The 23398-nt window shown below is 48.8% G+C and overlaps 1 protein-coding gene across 5 annotated transcripts in view; it reads right to left on the reverse strand.

Annotated features, from left to right (window-relative positions):
• HVCN1 (hydrogen voltage gated channel 1) overlaps nucleotides 1–23398 on the reverse strand; it is a 35739-nt gene that overhangs the window by 9455 nt on the left and 2886 nt on the right. For 4 of the 5 annotated variants that reach the window (XM_047696872.1, XM_047696873.1, XM_047696871.1 and 1 more), the window contains exons 3-4: nucleotides 20511–20550; nucleotides 2425–2703 (exon numbers count right to left, since the gene is read on the reverse strand). In XM_047696872.1, coding sequence (XP_047552828.1) covers nucleotides 2425–2703; nucleotides 20511–20531 — 300 coding nt within the window. In that variant the 5' untranslated portion in view covers nucleotides 20532–20550. Of the gene's footprint in view, nucleotides 1–2424; nucleotides 2704–19566; nucleotides 19630–20510; nucleotides 20551–23398 lie in introns of those variants that run through there. The other variant, XM_047696875.1, reaches the window with a different exon arrangement.

Genomic DNA, 23398 nt, shown 5'->3' on the forward strand with positions numbered 1-23398 from the left:
CAGGGCCCCCCAGTAGTGAGCAGATAATGAAGTGAAGCTCCTTGACCTTCACGACTGTCCTCCCCTGGCTCAGCTACGCTGTCCACCCACGGATTCTACAGAGGCCCAACACGCCCCGTATTCCCTCCCGTGCTTGTACCATCCTGTGTGAGAAGTGACAGCAATTAACTGTACACCAGGCCACTTAGGCTGCTTTGAACCATGGGAACAGGTAGAGAGAATGTATCCCAGAAAGGGATTCCAGAATCCTCTTGTGTGCTGATTCTACTGGCTGAGATCAAAGCCCTGAACTGGTGTCCCCACTCCATGCTGGTCTCCCTGAGCCCCTCCACAAATCCAGTCATGTCACTCCCTCCACCCACACACTGAGACTTTCCATGGCCGCCCAGTGCCCACAGAAGACCTTCTAGCACCTCCTCTCTTACCAAGTTCTCCCTCTACTCGCTACACGTAAGCCATATGGACCCTTCTCGATTCTAGGAGTGCGGCAGATCCTTTCCTATCTTGGGCCCTTTGCAAACACAGTCTCTCTGCCTGGAAAGTTCCTCCCTTCACCATTCACAGGGCTATAGGTGTAGATGAAATGTTGCCTCCTCCACCACATGTCCTCTGACACCCAGTCCTAGGTCACGTGCTCAGGATCTCTCAGAGGTCTCAGGATCTCTCAGAGCCTCCTTCTGTCTCCCTACAGAGGGCTTCTCTTCACTTGCAACCAGCGTCAGTCCAGGTGATGGTTCCTGGAGTGCCTGCCTCTCCACAGACCATCGGTCCTCTGAGAGTAAGGACAGGGGCGTACCCCATGCTTGCTGCTCTGTGCTCCACCGCCTCCCCCCAGCAAAAGTGTTCAAGAAGGAACTGTCCAGTGAATGACTAAGCATCTCTGCTTATGTTTCAACGGTCAGGCTGCTGCTTCTCCAGTAGGACTGTCCTTAGAGGTCCCGGCTCAGCAGGCAGCCCTGTGGCCCAGTCAGGAGCCGAAGGACCTCCCAGAGCAGGGAGACCCAAGGTTCCCCTTGCAGCTGGAAGGAAACTGGCTCCTTCTGCTTCTGAAATTGAGGGTTTGGGATTTCAACCCCAACAACTTAATATCATGTTTCCTCTCCTGTCACAGCCACAGAGGAACGCACTGAGCTGTGAGGCCTGCTGGGGAGTTTGGCCTGTTTCATTTCTCTAAGCTACACGAAAGCGAGAAAAAGACCAAAATAAAGGAAAAAAATTTTTTTTTCTATTTTACCCTGGAACAAAGGCAGCCATGGGAGAGGCAAGGGCTGTTTCTGTTTCCAGAGGGGAAGTCAGCTCTAGGGAGGGACTAGTTTATTTCGGTTTAGGACACCTGCCACAGGGTCCCCAGAATGGCTCCATTACGGGACCTGGGCTGACAAGGCGCCACGTGCTTCCCTAGTGTCCTGGGCCTCCTGTCTTCTCCTGGGGCCCTCAGAACAGGCTTCCAGACACCTGCCTGCCCACTTCAGGGCTGGGGTCTGAGACAGGACCCACCAGACTCAGCCTGCGTTTGTCCTTCAAAGTCAGAAGATGCTGACAGACACTGAACCCTTTGCTGTTCTTTGAAGTCCGTGTGTCCCTCCCGTGTTCTCCCCTCAGCGCACCTGGAGGTCAGCGGTGGGCTACACCAGGCAGATCACTCCACAAAATAGGAGATCGAAGCCCCCATAGTGATAAGTCTGGGAGGTGCAGGACCCTTTGGCTTTGTTCAACTCAGAGCGGACACTCAGTATTGGCCGAATGAACGCAGGAACGTTTTCTCTGCCTCCAATGTCTACCTTTTCATTGACTTTTTGTGTAGGTAGTAAAACCTGCATAACCTAAAGCTACTGTGACAAAATGTGAACCATTCTGAAGTTGGCATATGGTTCAAGGGCACCAAGCACCCTCACAAGGTGTGCAAGCATCACCATTACATCGTTCTGGAACGTCTCGATGACCCCACGCGGAAACCTGTATCCATTAAGCAGGCCCTTGCCATTCTGCCCTCCCTCCAACTTGGAACCCCCAGTCTGCCGTCTGTCTCTGCGGGTTTGCCTGTGGTGGACATTTCGCATCAACGGACTCAGACAACAGGTGGTCCTGTGTGTCTGGCTTCTCTGAGTGTCCTCTTGTCAACGCTCATCCCCTCATGGCAGGTGTCACTGCCTCCTTCCTCCTCACGGCCGAGTATGGACAGCCTACATTTTGTTCCTTCACTTGTCAGGGGACAGAGCTCGCACTGACTCTGGACCATGACTTTACCCCTGACGGCACGGGGTCTGCCCAGCGCTGGACGGGGCGCCTGACCCAGGGTAAGGGCTCAGGAGACCGACGTCACAGGAACAGGGCGTTGGCAGAGACGGGCCCCCACCCCGGCCTCATGACTCTTGGCTGGCTGCTCTGCCCCACCCCAGGCATCCTGGGCCTCTGCCCGCCTACCTGAAACCTGTGCGAACTGAAGAGCTTCCTCAATGTGGCCCTGAAGTCGAGGGGGGGCCGGGGTGCTGGGCCGGGGGCCGCCGCTGGGTCGGGGGCTCTGCCCTCCTCCCCGGAGGCGGTTGCCTGTGGCGTCTGCTCCTCGTCCTCCTCGTCCTCCTCATTCTCCCACTTCTTGTAGTTGATGTTCCAGGCGTGGTAGTCATCCCCGACAACGGTGAAGTGCTTTAAGAACTTGCTCATCCTCCGGGCTGGGGCTGCCCTGGCCCTGCGGGAGCTGGCCTGCCGGAAGGGGAAACAGAGGCAGTGCTGAGGCGGGGAGGCCTCTGAGCCCGTCCACACAGCTCGGACCTCACGCTGCTCTGGCAGGGAGCAGGGCCCAGGCTGGGCCAGGCCGCAGAGGGGAAGACAGCCCTGTGGCCCTCAGAGCACCAGGCAAGCAGGGACTGTGAGGTCACGGTGGTTTCTCGTGCATTTATTTTTGGAATCCAGGGCCCCAGTGCCAGTGAGGCAACAGGAAACCCCAGAACCCATCAGGCCTGTCACTATGGTCGGGTTGGCAATAACCAATGAAATTGGTACCACAACCCGGTCACAAAATACCCACCACGTGTAAATACCGGAAGAGCGGCCCCATGGTTCAGAGACATCACAACCTGAAAAACCGGAGGTGAGAGTTGGCGGGGCAGGGGTGTGGAAAGCCAAAAGTAAAAGTACCCAGAGTTTCACAGAAAAGGGAGGGCTGCCGCCCCCTTCATGCCGCAGATCAGTTCTTGAAATGTGAGCGGCAAATACATTTTCCTAAGTGCAACCACTGCAGTTTGAAGTGCGTGATGGACAGAGGTTTAAAGACAACTGCCTTCAAAGCAGAAAGCAAATAATCTTCCCTTTGCCCAAATGACCCTACTGGATATCAAATTTCCTATAAAGTTCAATAATGAAAACTTTGGGGTAAGGGTCCAAGAATGGGGACTATGATCAGCGGAACAGGAAAAAAGAGCCCAATCAGACCCATACCCCAATAGGGCACTGGGTGTGATGGAGGTGGCGTACAGATCAGTGGGAAAAGGCTAGAGAGGCCAGGACACCTGACCTTCATGACAGGAAACAAACAAAACACATGAAAGAGCCCTACCTCACACCCTACACAGAATAAATTTCAGATGCATTAACTGTAACATATATAAATTTTTTTTTATAAATTAAAAAAAATTTAGAAGTCTTAGAACAAAATATAAGCAAGTACCATCATGACCTTCAAATAGGGAAAGTTGCTTAAATAAGACACAAAACAAATGGACAGACTTCATTCATCAAAACTAAAAGCTTTTATATTTCTCTCTTTCTCCCTCTCTCTCTCTCACATACACATACACAGATACCATACACAACCCTAGAATGACATACCATAGCATGGGTGGGACACACACATATTTGCAATGTACTTAATAGGCACTGTTTAGTTCCGTGTCCAGAATATATAAAGAAATCATACAAATTTAAAAAAAAAAAAGACAACTCCTTTAAAAACTAGGCAACTGTATTGATAGGTCACCTACAAGGAAACCCAAATGGAAGAGACACAACCTCACTAGGACTCAGGAAAATGTGAATGGTAAGAATTCTAAAGTCTGCGATAGCAAATACTGGCAAAGATGTGACACAGTGGGGGCTCTTGAACACTGAACATAGGAACTGACACTGGCACCACCATTTTGGGAAGCAACCTGGCACTGCTTTGTCAAGTCGAAGCTGTGCATCTCTCTCTTCATAATCTAGTGATTCCATCCCTAGAAAGGCGCCAGAGAGAAACACCCCCACACGTGCTCGAATCAGTGGTTTGTTCAAGAATGATCACTGCAAATGTTCACCGAAATGGTGGGAGATGGAGGAAGGAGGGACTGCTACAGAGTCGCTAAAATGAATGAACTGCATTACTAAACGTCACCGATGACATCCACAGCTACCCACTTAGCAGCACTGAACACAGCAGGTCACTCCTGCCTTTGCTGGCTTCTAGGATCCCTTACTCTCCTGGTTTTCCTCCCACCCCGATGGTTACTTCTTACCAGTCTCTTTTGCTGGATTCCCTAAGAGGAAGACCTTACATTTAAGTATCAACATACCGGGGCCTCAGGTGTCTCTTCTCCATACTCAGTTCTGGTGGCTTGCCATTCAGAAGCATAGCTTTAAAAGCCATCTGTACATGGATTATACAGAAACACTATCTCCAATCCCAGTCTCAACTAAGGACATCCACCCTTAGTTATCTAAAAGGTATCTTATACCTAGCATGCATGTTCAAAGCAGAATTATTCATTTGACACCCAAAACATCCCCATCTCAGTTTAGGGCATTTCATTTGTCTAGTTCCTTAGGCCAATGACTTTGGCATCATTCTTTAAATGTCTCTCTCTTCATTCAGTACTGACCTAGCAGGCGTGCCTGGATGGCTCAGTGGGTTAAAGCCTCTGCCTTCGGCTCAGGTTGTGATCCCGGGTCCTAGGATCGAGCCCCGCATCAGGCTCTCTGCTCAGCGGAAAGCCTGCTTCCTTCTCTCTGCCTGCTTCTTTGCCTACTTGTGATCTCTGTCCATCATATAAATAAATAAAATCTTTAAAAAAAAATTCTGATCTAGCAGTAAATTTCGTTGGCCCTGCCTGTTAACTCCAAGTAAGACCACTTCTCCCCATTATTTCCTGCTGTCTCTTGCCTGAATTACTACAGGAGACTCCCACCTCCTCCCAATATCCATTCTCCATCCAGCAACTTGAAAGAACTTTCTCAAATAGAAATGAGATCATGTCATGCCCTTCCTTAAAACTTTCACATGTGGTGTTTTTTTTTCCCTTCCCCAGTATACTCAGGCCTTCCTCCCGGAAATGCTTCCCCTCCCCAGACAACTGCACGGTTCACACCTTCACTTGGATCAGGCTTCTGCTCAAATATCACCTCCGCTGAAACCTGGTCTGGTTGTGCTTCCCCACACCATATCCCCTTACCCTGCTTCACTTTTTTTTTTTTTTTTTAAGATTTTATTTTTAAGTAATCTATATCCAGCATGGGGCTCGAATTCACAACCCTGAGATCAAGAGTCTCATGCTGTAAGCCAGCCAGGCGCACCTCATTTTTCTTTATTGCATTTATTGGTGACATTACATATGAACTTATTTATCTGTTTATTATCTGCCTACACCCACCCACCCCAAGACTCTAAGCTCCATGAGAGAACTTTTTCCATTTTGGGCAAATGGCCTGTCCAGTGTCTGGCACTTAATACACACTCAAAAACACCCAAATATTTAAGTGACTAAATGAATACATAAATGTGGATACGTCTTTACAAATACATTAAGGGGCACCTGGCTTGCTCAGTCAGTGAATGTCCGACTCTTGGTTTCAGGTCAGGTCATGATCTCATGGGTCATGAGATCGAGCCTTGCGTCTGGCTTTTCACTTAGCAGGGAGTCTACTTAAAGATTCTATCCCTCTGCCCCCTCCTGCACATGGGCACACATGTTCTCTCTCTCTCATTCTCTCTCAAATAAATAAATCTTTTTCTTTATTGCACTTATTAGTGACATTATATAAGAAAATATATTTGAAAAATATTTTTTAAAATATATATTATATAATATTATTAGACTATACATTAGAAAAATACTTTTCTAATATTTCTAAATTAGAAAAATTAAAAATATGTTGAGTTTAGGGGCACCTGGGTGGCTCAGTTAGTTAAGTGTCTGACTTGATTCTGGCTCAGGTCATGATCTTAGGGTTGTGAGGCTGAGCCCCATCTTGGGGTCTGTGCTAGGTGTGGGGACTGCTTAATATTCTCTCTCTCTTCCTCTCCCTCTGCCTCTGCCCATCATCCCCCAAAAAAACATATATGTTGAATTGAAAAGGAAGACATAGAAGAATATGAACATAATACCACTTATGTAAAAATTTAAAAATACATGCAAAGTATTACTATATGCTGTTTTGGGAATGTGTAAAATGGAAGTGTAAACATACAAAAGAAGGGGATTTCTGCTTCTGGTCATGATAGAGTAACTGGTAGCAGATTAAGGCTCTTGCCATAAAAAAACTATAGAACTGGATACAATGAATGAAATTTAAAGTGATCTCTGAGAAAAGAGAAACATACAAGGTGAACCCCCACAATCACCCTGGCTTTCTGCCTAGAGGTACTTTCTGGACTATGGCAGCAAGACTATTGAGCCTTCCTCCCTCAAGAATGTGCATGGCAAAGTACCTGAGAGTAGGAAGCTCTACAGAGAAGGAAATCCAAAAAAATCCAACGTTGGCTGAATTCTAAACAGCTGAGAAACTGCCAGAGATGACACAAGGCTGGGTTGGGAGATGTGTGAGTTCCAAACATCCAGAGTAGAGATATCTTGTTGAACACCCTGAGAATTTAGTTGAAATTCCAGAAAGGTCATGCCTTATTAGTATGCATAATCTAGCCCTGTAGTAAGAATTACCTTAGACCTGTCCCAAATATACTTAAAAAGAAGCCTTGAAAAGATCAAGCAGATCCCCAGGTAAACTGACTTCCTGTTGGAACAAAATTCAAATTCTACTAGGGAGGACAACAAAATATACTCAACAATGTAGCATTTATAAATGTATAGCACACAATAAAAAATCACTAGACAGGGGCATCTGGGTGGCTCAGTTGTTGAGCGTCTGCCTTTGACTCAGGCCATGATCCCAGGGTCTGAAATCAAGCCCCACATCAGGCTCCCTGCTCCACAGGAAGCCTGTTCTCCCTCTTCCACTCCCCTTGCTTGTTCCCTCTCTTGCTGTGTCTGTCAAAAAAATAAAATCTTTAAAAAAAAATTACTAGACAAGTGAGGCAGAAAACCATAGCCCATAATGAGAAGAAACACTAGCTTACCAAAATGGACGGATAATAGAATTGCCCAACAAAGACTTGTAAATAGCTATTATAATATGTTCAAGGATTTCAAAGAAAATATGAGCTTAATGAAGGAACATATAGAGACTCTAAAAAGAGAAATGGAAACTGTAAAAAATAAAAATCCAGAGGGGCTCAAAGCTGATTAGATACTGTAAAAGAAAAGATCAGTGAACTTAATGACAGAGCAATAGAAAATATCAAGTGGAAACATGGTGAGAAAAAAAGGTAGGGGAAAAAAACCCAGAGCCTTAGGGATAACATCAAGTGGTCTAATATACATATACCCAGGGTATCAAAAGATGAGAGAGACTGGGGCAGAAAAACTTTGGAGAAATAATGGGCTGAAAACATTTTGAAGTCTGATGGAAAAATATAAATATGTAGATCCAAGAAGCACAATGAACACCAGGGAGGACAAACATGAAAACAAATAGACTGAAAGGAGACACCAAATACAAGATGGTGTTTGCCCTTAGGGAGGGGCCAGGGCTCAGAACCAAAGGAGTCAAAAAGTACTTAAATGCTAGGGCACCTGGGTGGCTCAGTCATTGGGCATCTGCCTTCGGCTCAGGTCATGATCCCAGGGTCTTGGGCTCCCTGCTCAGTGGGGAGTCTGTTTCTCCCTCTCTCACTCCCCCTGCTTGAGCTCCCTCTCACTGTGTCTCTCTGTGTCAAATAAATTAATAAAATCTTAAAAAAAAAAAAAGTACTTGAATGCTATTGACAAACTTTTTTTTTTTTTTAATTTATTTGACAGATGGAGATCACAAGTAGGCAGAGAAGCAGGCAGAGAGTGAGGAGAAAGCAGGCTCCCCACCGAGCAGAGAGCCCGACGCGGGGCTCGATCCCAGGACCCTGGGATCATGACCTGAGCCAAAGGCAGAGGCTTTAACCCACTGAGCCACCCAGGCACCCTGACAAACATCTTTTTAAATCACACAAAGATTTGAGGAAAATAGGACAAAATGTTAATAGTTGTTCATTTAGGGTGGTGATTATATAGTACTTCTTTATATCTGTATTTTTTTTCCCTAAAAGATTGTATTTACTTATTTGAGAAAGAGAGAGCATGAGAAGGGGAGGTTCAGAGGGAGGGAGAGGAGAGGGAGAAGCAGACACCCGCTGAGCCATGAGCCAGACTTGGGGCTTGACCCAGGGATCATGACCTGAGCCAAAGGCAGATGTTCAACTGACTGAACCACCCAGGTGCCCAGTATTTGTATTCTTTTATATTTTTACACCTTCCAAAGTAAAATAAAATTATCTCTCTCCAACAGAACGCCTTTGATGCGTACTCAGATTTTTTTCATAATAGGTTTCATGAGCTCAGGAAAGGTTAGAGTCCAAAGAGATGACCTGGTCTGATCTCCCCACTTTCAGAGATGGGAGCACTTCTGAGACCGGCACCCCGGGCTTGCTCAAGGTCTCAGTGCACCTGGGAGTACAGAACTCGAACTCTTTTGCCCTCAGTCCACTGTCCTTTCATCTACTCTATGATGCTTGGACATTTCCAAGCTCCCAGTTTGGACAAAGGATACCACCTCTCTCAGAAGCCTCCCTGAGCCCCAACATTTTCTTGTTAAGTGCCCTGGGGAAGTCCACACTCCAAAGACTGCAGGGCGAGGCTGGAGTTGATGAGTTTGGAGAAGGTAGTGCCTGAAATGCTCCATCTAGGAATCCCACAGTTTGGATTCTAGATGGCCTCCTCTGCCCTGTCTTCTGTAGAGTTCAAGTGCATTAGGAGCTCCTGATTTGAGGCTTCCTCAGATACTAAGAGGTCCAAGGAGAACTTATAACCACTGCATAACCTCCTGAGTGTGAACCTTCTGGTTCCTCCTGCATCCATGATCCTGGAGCCTGTCTGGCTCTCCTCTCCCCACAAATGCTATTCATTTCTTCCACTTCTACCAACCCAGCCCAAGCCTTCATCCTGTCACCCTGCAGACTGCAATGGCCTCGGGGCGCCTGGGTGGACAAGTGGGTTAAGCATCTGCCCTTGGCTCAGGTCCGGATCCCAAGGTCCTGGGATCGAGCCCTGCATCAGGCTCCCCAGTCAGCGGGGAGCCTACTTCTCCATCTCCCCCCTACTTGTGCGTGTGCTCTGTCAAATAGATAAATACAACCTTTATTTTAAAAAAAGAAAAGACTGCAAAAGCTTCCTTGTGGATTTCTCTCCCTGGACCCAGTTCTTCCAGTGTGTTGTCCAACCAGTAGCCCAAGCAGGCCTACTAAAACCTCACCCCTGATCTCAGCACCTGATCATATCACTGCCCCCTGATTTTTGGATAAAAATCCAAGATTCTTCCTATGATGTGCATGGCCCTGTGGGATCTGGCCTCATCTCCTTCCATGACCTGCTCACCACACTCCAGCCACGCTGCTTGTCCTCTGTCCCTCCAAGCTCTGCATTCTCCCCAGGCTCTGCCCTCAGCCTGGACTACTCTTCTTCCAACTCTGAGCGTGGCTCACTTTTACTCATGCCTGAAGGCTCAGCTGACAGCTCAGCCTCTTCAGAGAGGCCCTCCCTGACCCCTAAAATCTAAATCAGAACGCTTCTCAATTTTATAACCTCTCTCTGTATTTTTTACAGTTTCCAATCAGAAGTTTTTGGTGTATGTGGCCATTTGTTTATGACTCCTCTTTCCACACTAGCAGTTAAGCTCCAAGAAAACAAGGCCTGTGTCCCCAGAGTCTCATGGGACGCCTGACCTAGAGCAGAAGCCCATCAAGCATCCGTTGGCTGAGGGCAGTGGTCCGCTGTCTCCCATGCTGGGTGACCCCTTGTCTCGGGTTGGACCCCCCTGCTAGGGTCCCACGGGTGACCAAGAGCCAGGTCTGCAGCTATCCTGAAGCCCTCTGAGCAGATCCTGGCCATAATTTCCCCCCTAAAACACTTTACCTGTCAGATGGAAACTTCCGGTGCTAGTTCTCAGCATGGTAGCAGCCTTGGGGTGCTTTGCAAAAACCACATTTATATTTTACAGGAGAGGAAAATTTTCTTTCTGAAACCATGCGACTAGTAAAAAGCAACTTTCAGTAATTTGGGATGAAAATACTTATGGCACCCAGCAGAGCAGAAAACAACTCTGGTTTTAAGTCAAAAATGTGACATACCAAGAGCAGAGAAGTTTCAGAAAAGGTCAAAGATATAACTGCTCATGAAAATGTCGTGGGCCTCCACAACCTCACCACCCACTTTGGGCTCTCGGGTTCCTCCCGGGAGTCCTTCCACCTGCCTGGGCGGGTGGAAGGACTGACTCAGTGAGCTACACAGAGAGAGCACCACCCTCTGGGCCTGGCCTGGACCAGCCCCCCATGGGTGCCCACCGTTCTTCTTCAGCAACACAAACTCTCATTCCCAGTCCTCCAGCTTCATCGCCGTCCGGGGATATCCCACTCCTCTGCTTACCGTCCGGCCGCCTGCTTCTGCAGGACCCCCCACCGCCCCCGGCTCCTCAGTCTCAGGAACTGACAGAGTCCCTTTGTGGCTTACGCCAGACCGAACTGTTTCTGTCACTTGCCACCCCAAGAATCAAGACCAGTACATTCCCTGGCACTGGACAGCTCCCATCTCCATGTCCCCCGCATTAACCCTCGCTACCCCACTACAACCTGACACCACTCTCTCCAGGATCAGGCTTCCGTATCAAAGTCCACAATGAGGTTCCCACCCTGACTGTCCCGCTTCCTCTCAGTGTTAACTTGGTTCTGTTTGACCATCTTCCTCTTGATTTCTCTCCTGTCTCCATGCCTTGCGCCCACACCCCTGGAAGTCCCCTAGACCCCAATCCTGACCCCGTGCTCATGCTGGGCAACTCTCCCCTTTTGGTGGTCGCAGCACACCTGTGTTCTCAACCCTGCGAACATTTGCAAATCAGTCTCATGTGCAAATCAGTCTCCAGCCTGATGTCTGGCATCCTTCCAGGTCATTAGTTCGGCTAGGACCAAAACTGAATCGATTTCTTATCTTTCCCCCATACCCATTCTTTTTCTTTTCCTTTCTTTATTTCTTTAAGATTTATTTATTTGTCAGAGAAGCAGTCTCCCCGCTAAGCAAAGAGTCTGGTGGGGGACTCGAACCCAGGAACCTGGGATCATGACCTGAGCCGAAGGCAGACGCTTAACTGACGAAGCCACCCACGCACCCCTCCCTGTATCCCCTCTTCCTTCTGTGTTTCCCTAGGGCACAGCATCACCTTCACCCTGCTGCCCAAGCCAGGAGCCAAAGCTCATCTCAGGCTCCTCTGTCTCCCTCTAGGCTTGTCAGTCTAACCTCCTAGACATGGCCACTCACTCCCGCCTTCTCTTCACCCTCGTCCCCTCTCCTGCTGCCAGCGCTGCTTGCCTGGACGCCTGCACTGGCCTCCTTCCTTAACTGGCCTCCTGCCTGGTCCTTTATCCACACGAGAAAGGGGGACCAGGGTCCCCCTTCTGCAGGGACAACGGGGCTGTGTCCCTGCTCTCTCACCTGCCCCCTCTCCCAGGACCTTTGGCCTCCCACCATGCCCCCTGCCAACCACTGCCTTCAGGACAAAGCAAAGCTCTCTTGGTCTCTCCAGCCTCTGGGCGCCTCCCCAAGCTCCCTGCCTCTGCCACACCCCAGCTGCACCCAGTACCTCACTCCCTCTTGCTCTAGGACGCGGCACAACTGTGCCTACTGGCTGCTGGATCTTTTGCCTTTTGCACGCTCTTGCTCTTTCAGATCTTACAGACCTCAAGATTCTACCTCCCCGGGGAGGCCTTCCCTAGTGGCCACCTGCTGCGTGAGCCTCCTTCCTCTATTTCCCTGTCTTGCTACTGACTAACAAGTGCTGTGGCATCTCAGTGTTGTCTGTCTCCTGCCCTGGTCTGCAAACTCTGGGGCGGCAGGGGCCCCTCCCCCCTCAGTCACACAGGCTTGGTCAGAAGCTATCCCCTGTAGGAGGGGGAAAGTCCCTATTTTGTGGTCATCCAACAATCACAGAAAAAGGTATTTTTAAAGAAATTGGGCAGACTCTTGATGTCCCTTAAGTCCCCATGTCCCTGCTCCCTCCCAGAGCCTACTTCTGGGGACCTGATTTGCTTATCATTCAGCATCTCCTGCCCCAAAACTCCAGGAAGACGCAAGAGCTGTGACCTCTACTATTCCTCATTGTTCGTTCCGTTATTTGTTTCAGTATATTAACATACCACTAAAATTCCTTAAATGCATGATTTAATTTTGTCCCTAACAAACCCCTGAGGTTGAGGCCATCATTTTGAGTCTTGGTGAGGCTGGTGGCTTGTCCCAAGTCATGTGCTTGGAAAATGGCAGAGCCAGGATCTGCTCCTGGGCTGCTGTGACTGGGAGCCCATGTTTCAGAGCACAGGGCTGTGGGGCCAGGGACAGGGATCTGTCTTCTAGGGCCGTATCGTGGGTTGAATGTGGCTGCCCCCAAATTCATGGAATTCCACCTGGAACCTGAGAACATGACCTTACTTGGAACATGGGTCTTTGCAGGTGTAACTAGTTAAAAGGTCTTGAGATGAAATCATCCTGAATATAGGGTGGGCCGTAAGTCCAAAGACGGACGTCCTTACGAGAAGGGGACCATGTGCAGATGGAGGCAGAGACTAGGGTGCTGCTTCTGCAAGCCAAAGGTGCCAAAGCTTGCCAGCAACCACCAGAAGCTGGGAGAGAGGGACAGAACAGATGCTCCTGCAAAGCCTCCAGAAGGAATGGACCCTTCCAAAACCTTGATTTTAGACTTCAAGGCTTCAGAACTGACAGAATACATTTCTGTTGTTTTAAGCCACCTGGTTTGTGGTTATTTGTTATAGAAGCTCCAGGAAATTAAGGCAGAGAGCACGCACCCAAGTCAGCCTATGATGGGTGGCCGCTCCCTCCCTTTACCTTCGTGGGCCACACGTCCATCCTGGGCTCCGAGGAGAAAGCAGCCTCCTTCAGAGGTTGCAAAACCACTGGGAAAGGCCTGTTCCTGCCACCCATCCTAGCAGCAACTTCTTCCTTTTGGTCACAGCTTACAGGCCACCTCCGCCCGCCTCTACTCTCACTTGATGCTTCTAACAATCCTGAGAGGTAGACAGGGCAGACTCTCCACTCCAGAGGGGGAAAGTGAGGTGCAGAGAGGAGAGACCCACTGCCCAGAGTCACATGGTATGGCAGGATGACAGAGGTTAGGGAAGGGGTACTCGTCTTAGGAGGGCAATGGGACAGTTTCTTTCATTTTTGAAAAGATGTTTGGGGGCAGCTGGGTGGCTCAGTCAGTTAAGTGTCTGCCTTTGGGGCTCAGGTCATGATCCCGGGGTCCTGGGATTGAGCCCCACATCGGATTCTCTGCCCAGTGAGGAGCCTGTTTCTCCCTCTCCCTCTGTCTGGGGCTCTCCCTGCTTGTGCACACACTGTCAAATAAATAAAATCTTAAAAAAAAAAAAAAAAAAGAGTCTCTCCAATGAGTCAGGCATGGGAGCAAAGAAGGAGGTCGGCCTTAACCAGTTTCTATCAAAATCTAAAATGTCCCTATCATTTGACCTGACAAGGAACTCACATGTAAGCACATGGATGGTCCCTAGAGTGCTGCTACGACAGCCCAAACCTGGAAATGACCTTGAAGTCCATCATTACACGTGCCGCGGCAGACCTGCGCTAGAGAACCCCAGGGAGCTGTTCAGAGGGTGGCCAGGGGGTGTAGGCACGGACACAGAGAGGCATCCTTGATCTAAACAGACGCTAAGTGGACCAGACTGCATCATATGCCATCTTTGTCAACAACAGACAAAATCAGGGCGCCTGGGTGGCTCAGTGAGTTAGGCATCTGACTTTGGTTTCAGCTCAGGTCATGATCTCAGGGTCCTGGGATTGAGCCCTGTGTCAGGCTCTGCTGAAGAATCTCTCTCTCTCTCTCTCAGCTCCTCCCCCTGTTCTCTCTCTAAAATAAATAAAATCTAAAAAAAAACAAAAAACAAAAAAAAAACAAAAATAGACAAAATCGATGACCCAAATCAAACAGTTCCCTCTGAGAAGGGCATGAGGTTGGGTTGGAGGGTGAAGAAAAACTTTCAGATTTTATTCTATCAAATTTAAGCCTAAGAAATAGCCATTTTTGGAGGGAGATCCCGCCTACAGAGAACTGAATGGTGAATGAAGTATTTGGGGGTCAGGCAGGAAAGAGAATGAATCAATACATCCATTACTGGAATCCCTGGGTAAGAAAACCAAAACAATGGAACAGAACAAACACCTAAAAACAAAGAAACATAAGTGGTAAAGTCAGCCAATATGAACTCAAGTCTACCAGCTTTGTTCTTGCTAAAATGCTCTGCCAATGAGGGGAAAATACCAGATACCAGAAAAGCTGACTTTTTGAGGCCACAGAAGATTTTGTGAGATGCAGAATCAAGGTTCTGAGGTGCAATCTTCCCTCCCGTAGCAGATGGGGAAACTGAAGCCCTATAACACAGCAAATGCCTCCAGTCAGCAGACAATCCTGGACATGTGCCTGGATCTCTTGTCTTCTAGTCCAGGGCACTTAAAACATACTCAGAGAAGCTGTCCCCCTGCACTCACTTTCCTTCCCCTCCCCCTACAGCCTATTCATCATGAAGCCCAGGGCCACCTGCTTCTCCCACCCTCTGTCACCACCCAGCCTCAACCCCCACCTCTCACATGGAGGACGCAGCAACTCCATCAGTAGCTAGAAAGCACGTCTCAAGACAATCCCATCACTCCCGGAGCAGACCAGGCTTGAGGCTTCTGTCCTTTGAAAGGCCTGCTTGGCCCTTGGCTAGTATCTGGAGGGTTCCATCACTCACTGATATGAACAGCTCACAGGGCCTAGACTGTGTAGGCAACGGGGCTTACTGGGAACACTTGCTTTCCTTCAGGGAGTCTGCAAGGGCTGGACAGAAGGTACCCCTGTGCCCGGCGCCCTGCAGAAATTGTGGGCACCGCGTCTCTCACAAGCTTCCCAGGAGACACCTGACCCACAGAGTCACCACTGGCTCCTGGAGGAACTGAGTGAGTCCTGTGTTTGGGACTGTCCCCCACCATCAGGGCCCGTCCTGCAGTTTCCTGCTGAACATAGCCTGGATGGTGGAACGAACACTCCCCCCCCCAAGCAAACTCTCCTCTGTGGGGAGGCAGGATGACCTCCAGGAGCAAGGTGACCTGCCCCCAGGGCTGCTGCCCCCACCCCCAGCCCCCCGGGAATTTGTGTTCTGAGGAATGCCTATTTTTAAAATCAGGGAAGTCTTTAAATAAGCGTGGCAGCTTTTCCTTCTCTAGGGCGGGGAGGAAGTCTGAGGTTGACAAAAACCACCGCCACTGGTGGCTGACCAGCTTGTGGGGGCTGCTGCTTACGGGCTAAGGCACCCAACTGAGGCCCAGGTACCCCCGGGGATGCTGCAACATTTCTCTCCTTTTCCCGCTGGGTCAGGATCCCTCCCATCTTGAAAGAGTCATCTGCCAGCCTTGGAAGGCAAGAGGATGGCGAGGCCGGGGTGGGGGGGGAGATGATGGGGGAAAGAACATTCCGTCATAGCAGGAGCCTGGCGGTTAACCACCCCCCTTACCCCCTACCCCAGAGCTCCGGCTCCCCGCCCTCCCGCCCAGAACACACTGCACCAACCCCAGGAGGAGGAGACCGAAACACTTCTGTCCGGGGGAAGCCAAACAATCTGCCCCAGGGCCCAGAGCCAGTGAGAGAGAATTCTGAGGGAAGCTGCCTGGCCCAAAGCCCCCTCTTCTTGCAACGACCTCTTTGAACACCACCCTGGGCGGACCCGGCTGGGCGCTGGGCAGGGAGCTCAGCCCAGTGTTACTCAATGAGAAAAACAAATTTTAATCCTGCCTTTTAATACACACTGACACACATGTGTTCTACGACCAAGTTTCTCTGTGCGAGCACTCTGGTGGTTTCCATATTATTCTATTCCGTTGCTTAAATGACAGATAGCAGCCCTTTAAAAGACTCGGGGAGTCACCAATGAGCTGAGTTTGAAAGGGACACAAGTATTCGGAGGACAGGCCTGGTCTATTTCCCTGGGGTCGGGAAGGGATTGCCAGAGAGGAGACAGCCCTGCTCAAAGTATGTGATATCAGCTGTGTTAATTGGGAAGCGTAAGTCATGTTATTTTATTATGAAGGCATAAAGAAAATGAAAACATACCAAGAAAAAAACAGTCATTCAGCCAGAAACGAAGACCTATCACCATTTTGACCGAGTCATCCGGGCATCTCCCAGCCCCAGCATCTTAGCAATGCTTTGGCCAGGAAAAGATGGGAAGAACCGAATTCAGGACGCCCCTCTCCCCTGCCTCACTGTAAAGCAGCCCACGGAGAGAGGCCCTCCCCAGCCACAGTCTAACCAGTGCCTCTCAGCCATGGCTACACTTTGGAACCACCTGCAAGCTTTTAAAAAACCCAAGGCCAGGGTCCCAGGCCCCAAGATCATGATTCAGTTGGTCTGGGGGTGGCCTGGGTGCTGGGACCTCCCATGTGCAGCCACGGGTGAGCACCAGCCCTGCAAGTAAACCCTGAGCCTCACGAGAAATGAGCAAAGGACTACCACGATGGCTAAGCACACTGGCTCTCAGGTTCCCCAGATGTGGCTGGTAACACGTGTCATCCAAGAGGAGGACAAGGCGAGCTGATGGCCAAGAACCCAGAGAAAAACCTTGCAGTTGTTCCAGGTGGCAACTTTACTGTAGCCTGGCCCTGGTTCAGTGAGCAGCTCTGATCACCACAATCCGAGAAGGAGTATCACTGTTCCCATTTCACAGAAGAGGAACTCTGAGGCACAAGGAGATGGGCTCTGCAGAGCTGCCTACAGGTGAGACAGGTCTGAAAAACCCCACCAGTTCCTCCTACGACACCATCATTTTCCCCTCAGACACCAGGGCAGCTGGACAATTCAAAAGCTCCTAAAAGCAATTGATTAAAACAATTTTTTTAAAACACAATTAACTCCAGAAGGGTAAATTGCTAAAAGGAACTTGTCCTTTAACTCAATAGAAGTTCAACTGCTACAAGTGGTCCTGGCCCAATATTCCCCAGCTCTTGCCAGCTCCTGGTACTGGCGGGCCTCTGTGCCCCTCCCCTGTCCAGGGAGTTATTCCCCCTCCACCCCTCCTTGGCTCTGCACCCCCATTCTGTGATTCTGCGGTTTCTGTGTGTTCAACCTCTCCCCCCACCCCACCAGCTCCCTGGCTTCAGTCAGACCCCCTGCAGAGCCCCCATTCCCCAGCTTGTCATTCACCCCAGTGAATAGACCTTTACCCTAGATCTATTTCTTTCAGCTTCATGAAAACATGAGCAAAAGCAAAGGAATTCATGATAATCCCAACATACCAGACTTCTTATCCACCTAAGGTCTCTTTCTCTCTAATTATAATCAAAGACGGCAGACAATTCTGTATTTTATTTCTCCTACTAGTTATGTGCATAGATTTATGCCTTTTTAATGGCCAAGAAACTGCACCAAGAAGTTAATGCTCTCACTATGGAATCTGATTTCTCCTCATTTTTAGCACGTTTATCACCAATTTCAAGACCACATTTCTCCATAGGACAAAATAATGGCACATCTCCTATCAATGGCACCTGACGGGCTATGGAATAGGGTGCTAGCAATTAGTCTCCTTTTTATGGGTCATTTCCTTTTAAGAGAGATGACCAAGTTTGATGAGGAACACTGTCATGATTCTGGACACACAGTATTGAATTTTTGTCCAGAACAACTGTAGGGGTGATCCTGCCCCTCACTAGGTATGAGCTGGTTTCACCACAGAATAACCAGCACCGAGTGTTTCGGCTTTTTTGGTTTGCCTGCTTTCACAGAGAACTACAAATGACAGAAAATAGGAATTGTGTTTCCTTTGGCCTTTGATGAATGACAATCGCTGGAACTCCTGGAGTTCCTCACTCCGCGGTGGCAGGCACCATACGTCCAATACCCAAGTACACGGGGAGGACTGTTGACCCCACTCATGGCCAAGCACAAGGAGGCTCAGGGAGGTTCAGAAACTGGTCTGAGGTCAGGCAGTCCACCATGGGCGGAGGCAGGATTGGAATCCAGGCCGTCCACCCACTGGAGCCACAGAGCAGTAGGTGGTCTACTAGCGTCTCCCAGATTGGCAGAGAGTCCGCTCTGGCACTAGAGTTCTCCCTCCTCCATCACTGCCCCTACCCATCCTGCTCTGCTCTGTGGAGCTCTACAGGAGAGCCTGCTTCCTGATGTTTGTCTATCCTGTTCCTGCCGCTAGAAATGCCCTTTCCTTGGATCCCATGAGTTCAAATCCCAAGGCCCCAGCTAAAAGGCTGCCTCTTCTGCAGAACTTTCTGTGACCCTCCAAAGGAAAGCGGACTTTCTCCTCTGAACATCAGTCCCCCATTCTGCATACACTCCAGGGCCATTGTCGCCCCAGGTTCTGGGCACTTCACTCACAAATCCCTCCCACCCTGTTGGTCCCTGCCAGTTTCCTGCCATGCCCCTACTCCCTCCCCACCTTGCCCTGCTCCAGGCTCCCTTCTGGCCTCTGCATGGGCCCCTTCTTGTGCTACAACACCCTCTCGGTCATCCCTCAGCACCTGGTTACCTACTCCAGCCCTCCAGGTGTCAGACAGAGAGGCCTGTAATCTGATGAGGTCTGGAGGCCCTTCTGATCTCAGTGGTCCCAGGGAGGGACCCACATGAACCATGGCCACTCCTTAATGGCTCTGCAAACGTGCCCCTTCACATGCACCGTTTTGTGACTTGACAGGGGTCTTTCGCTCAGCCGGAGAGGAAGCCACAGGCAGGCAGGGACCAGGGTCTGCTGTACTGCTGGTACAGTCTGCCAGCTGGGGTTGGTGCCAGGACACAGCTGGCACTGATAAACATCTGTCAGGTGAAGGAATGGCCAAGGGAAGGAATCTGCCCCAGAGAGCCCTTGCTGCCCCTGCAATCCCTCTCTGCTCCCTTCTTGCCGGGAGCTCTTTGCCCGGGAGACCTAGCCTATCTTTGGGATAGACTGTGTCTGAAAAGCATACAGGGCACCATCACTAGTCCGTACTTAGGGCGTGGAAGGCAGGCAGCATGGTCTGGGCCTCTGGCTAGCTGTGTGACCTTGGGCAAATCGATAACCCTTGCTGTGCTTCGATCTCCCTATCTGTAAGAGTGGGAAAGAAGTAACAGCACTTAATGCACTGGGTTGTTGAGAGGCTTAAACAACCAAACATACAGAAAGCGCTGAGCACACACCTGGCACAGAGTGGGTGCTCAGCGGGTGTTCTTGCTACGATTGCTAATGCTTCTCCTGCTATATTTCATTGAATTCCAAGAGGAACATTTTCCCCAGATTCCAACTTTTCTGCAATCAGAATTGGTAGCACACAGCATGGGCCACTTCCCCTGCCACACTCTAAACAGCCTTAAAATCCAAATGATTCTTACCATTAAAAGGGCATCACTATCAACCCATGACCCTGCTTCTTGGACCCCTCCCTGATCACCCCGCTGCTACCCTGAGCCCCCAGCTCTACCTGCTAGGCCCCCCAGAACCTCCCAGGGAACAACTAAAATGGAAGCCACATTTCCTTTCCACCTTGTCCTCACCCTTCATAACAGATGTCCCCCCAAACCCAACAACCCTGCATCCCAGAGTTTAATAGTTCTGCTTGGGATGATCACATGATACAGGAGGCAAAGCCAGGGTGAAATCCTATTTCTGCCACTTCCTACCTGTGTGATCTTGAGCAAGTGGCTTTACGTCTCTGTGCCCAAGTGTCTTTCTCTGTAAAATGGGCAAGAGGGAAAAGCCACTTAGGGCCTCAGTATCAGCCTAGCATTTTGAGATCACGGTCTCCTCAGCTCTTCCCAACAAGCCTTTGGGAACAAGGGTAATTTTCTCTTCCTTTTCCAGATAAGGAGAAAGAGGTCTCAGCAAGGTGAAGGTCCGGGTCTCATGACACAGGGTTATTATTAAAATGCAGAGGTGGGATTTGAAGGATCTGATTCAGATTACTGGGGTATCTTGAGGTTTGTGAATTCCTGCTATAGTTTTCACTTTTGTGACTGAACGCTTCGGGATAGCAAAAGCATCCCAAACAGGTATTTTCCCTTTATCCTGTTTGAAACACCAAACAGAATGGTCTTCAAGCCTGGGGAGGTCCTTTAACACTGCTGGGCCATCGGAAATAATTTACCTTTTCATCCCAAGCAGCCATCTTCGTGTCCTCTCTGGATCTGGAAAATAAGAAAACGTTTGTCTAGATCTGACATCCTGCTATCATTTATCTTAGTGTGTGCTTTGCGACACTTTGTTACAAATTATTTTTAACCTGCTTACGTTAACAGTGTCTGAAAATAGCATAAAGCTCAAAGTTTATGTAGAAGGATGCACATCCTTGGTATATATCCAAAAGAATTGAAAACAGGCACTCAGACAAATGCATATACAAAAATACTCTTAGCCAAAAGGTGGAAGTAACCCAAGTGTCCATTAGGGGATGAATGGATGAATGAAAGATGTTGCATCCATACAATGGCATGTTATCCAATCTTAAAAAGAAATGAAGTCCTGACCCATGCTATAGCATGTATGAACTCCTAGAACAGGACACTAAATCAAAGGAGCCACATACAAAACTTCACATATGACATGATTCTACTGATATGTAACACCCAGAATATGCAAAGCCACAGAGACAGAAAGCAGACTGGTGGATGCTAGGGACTAGGAGGTGGGGGGGGGGAATGGTGATTGACTGCTTAACAGAGGCAGGGTTTCCTTTTGGTTTGATGAAAATGTTCTGAAACTGGATAGAGGTGGTCGTTACGTGACATCAGGAACGCACTAAACGCCACTGAACTGTTCAGAGTTGTAAAATGGTTAATTTCATGTTATGTGAATTTCACTCCAGTTTAAACTTAAAAAAAAAAAAAGACCCATAGACATACATTAAAGTTTATATGTAGGGGCGCCTGGGTGGCTCAGTGGGTTAAAGCCTCTGACTTCAGCTGAGGTCATGATCCCAGGGTCCTGGGATCAAGCCTTGCATCAGGCTCTCTGCTCAGTGGGGAGCCTGCTTCCCGCTCTCTCTCTGCTTGCCTCTCTGCCTACTTGTGATCTCTCTGTCAAAAAAAAAAAAGTGTATATGTAAATACATATTACAGCATAATATATACAGTATGACCCAATCTGTGAAAAATTACATATGCATTTTTAAAAATAAGTCCGTAAAGATATAGCCAAACTGTTTACAGTGGTTATTGTTGGACAAAAAGGGAGAGGTTGAGGGGACTGATTTTTGTAGGTATTTTCCTTCACTTCCTGGAAGGTCTGACCCTTTACAATGAGTATGTATTAGTTCTTAAAATTTATTTTTAATGTAGGTGACACAGGTATGTACCAAAAAACTGAACAATTCAAAAAGATACACTGTGACTAGTAAGCTTCCTTTCTACCCATTCTTCCCAGAAGCAGCCACTCTTAGCAGTTTCCTGTGTGGTCTTTAGGGGTATTCTATGCCTTTGCAAGCACATCCATATCTACTCCTTTTCTCTTCTTTAAACTTCAACAAATGTGGGACACCTGGGTGGATCAGTTGGTTGAGCAGCTGCCTTTGGCTCAGGTCATGATCCCAGCGTCCTGGGATCGAGTCCCACATCGGGCTCCTTGCTCGGCGGGGAGCCTGCTTCTCCCTCTGCCTCTGCTGCCACTCGGCCTGCCTGTGCTCGCTCTCGCTCTCTCTCTCTCTGGCAAATAAATAAAATCTTAAAAATAAATAAATAAATAAATAAACTTCAACAAATGTGAGCCGACACACACACTGCTCCAAACCTTGCTTACTTCCCTTTAGGGTGTGGTAAGCTCCATAATGAACTCCCTTCCTCCAAAGGTGTACCTGTCCTACTCCCCAGAACCCGTGAATATGTCACTGTACATGGCAAAGGGGACTTTGCAGATATGATTCAATTAAGGCTCCCAAGATGGGGATTAGCCAGGTGGCCCCAATGTCATCAGAAGGGTCTTTTTGAATAGAGCAGGAGCATCAGAGACAGAAGGACATGTGAGTGCAGGAGCAGAAACTGGAGTCTGAGATTTGAAGATGTTACTCAAATACGCTACTGGCTTGAAGACCGAGGGAAGGGACAGCAATCCAAGGAATGTGGACAGCCTCCAAAAGTTGGAAAGGAAACAGGTTCTCCCTTTGAGTGTCCAAAAGAAATGCAGCTTGGGGGCGCCTGGGTGGCTCAGTGGGTTAAGCCTCTGCCTTCGGCTCAGGTCATGATCTCAGGGTCCTGGGATCGAGTCCTGCATGGGGCTCTCTGCTCAACAGAGAGCCTGTTTTCCCCTCTCTCTCTGCCTGCCTCTCTGCCTATTTGTGATTTCTCTCTCTGTGTGTCAAATAAATAAATAAAATCTTAAAAAAAAAAAAAAAGAAAGAAAGAAATGCAACCTGGCCACACAACACCTCAATGTTGGCCCACTGAGACAGAGTGTGGACGTCAGATCCCCAGCTCTGTAAGGTAATACATTTATGTTGCTTTAAGCCATCCAATATGTGGTAATTTGTTATAGCGGCTATTGGAGACTAATACAGTATTTCCGATTGTTCTAGATCAGTACGTGCTAGACTGAATGCACTCCTTGGAATGACTCCACAAGGTTTCCCTGGAGGAATGTGTGTAGTAGTCCCACTAATGATCAGAATTTGGATTACTTCCCAATCTTTTGCTGCCCCAATGTTGTAATGAATAAGCCTGTGCACCGTGTGCTTTGATAATTTAAGAAAAAATTATCAATTGGAAAAAATTTTCATAAAGACTTAAACAAAAAAATGAAGTTCTTTCTCTCCTCAGTAGCATGGGTTGCAGGCACAAGGGCCCCTCAGAGGGTTTCTTGCTGGTCGACTGGCAGGATGCCTTCTGCAACCAGCAGAGTTCAGCTAGCTCAGTGTGTTCCTGTTCTAGCCCCTGGGGGCCCTCACCCTGCTCTCATGAGACGGGCTCAAGTGGAACCTTTAGCACAGGCAAAGGTGAAGGGAGCTGTTAAGGTGCCCTGGAGATTTCCTTCCTTCACAAGACAGGA

The sequence above is a fragment of the Lutra lutra genome, chromosome 12, assembly GCF_902655055.1.
Source record: "Lutra lutra chromosome 12, mLutLut1.2, whole genome shotgun sequence".
NCBI classification, from domain to species: Eukaryota; Metazoa; Chordata; class Mammalia; order Carnivora; family Mustelidae; genus Lutra; species Lutra lutra.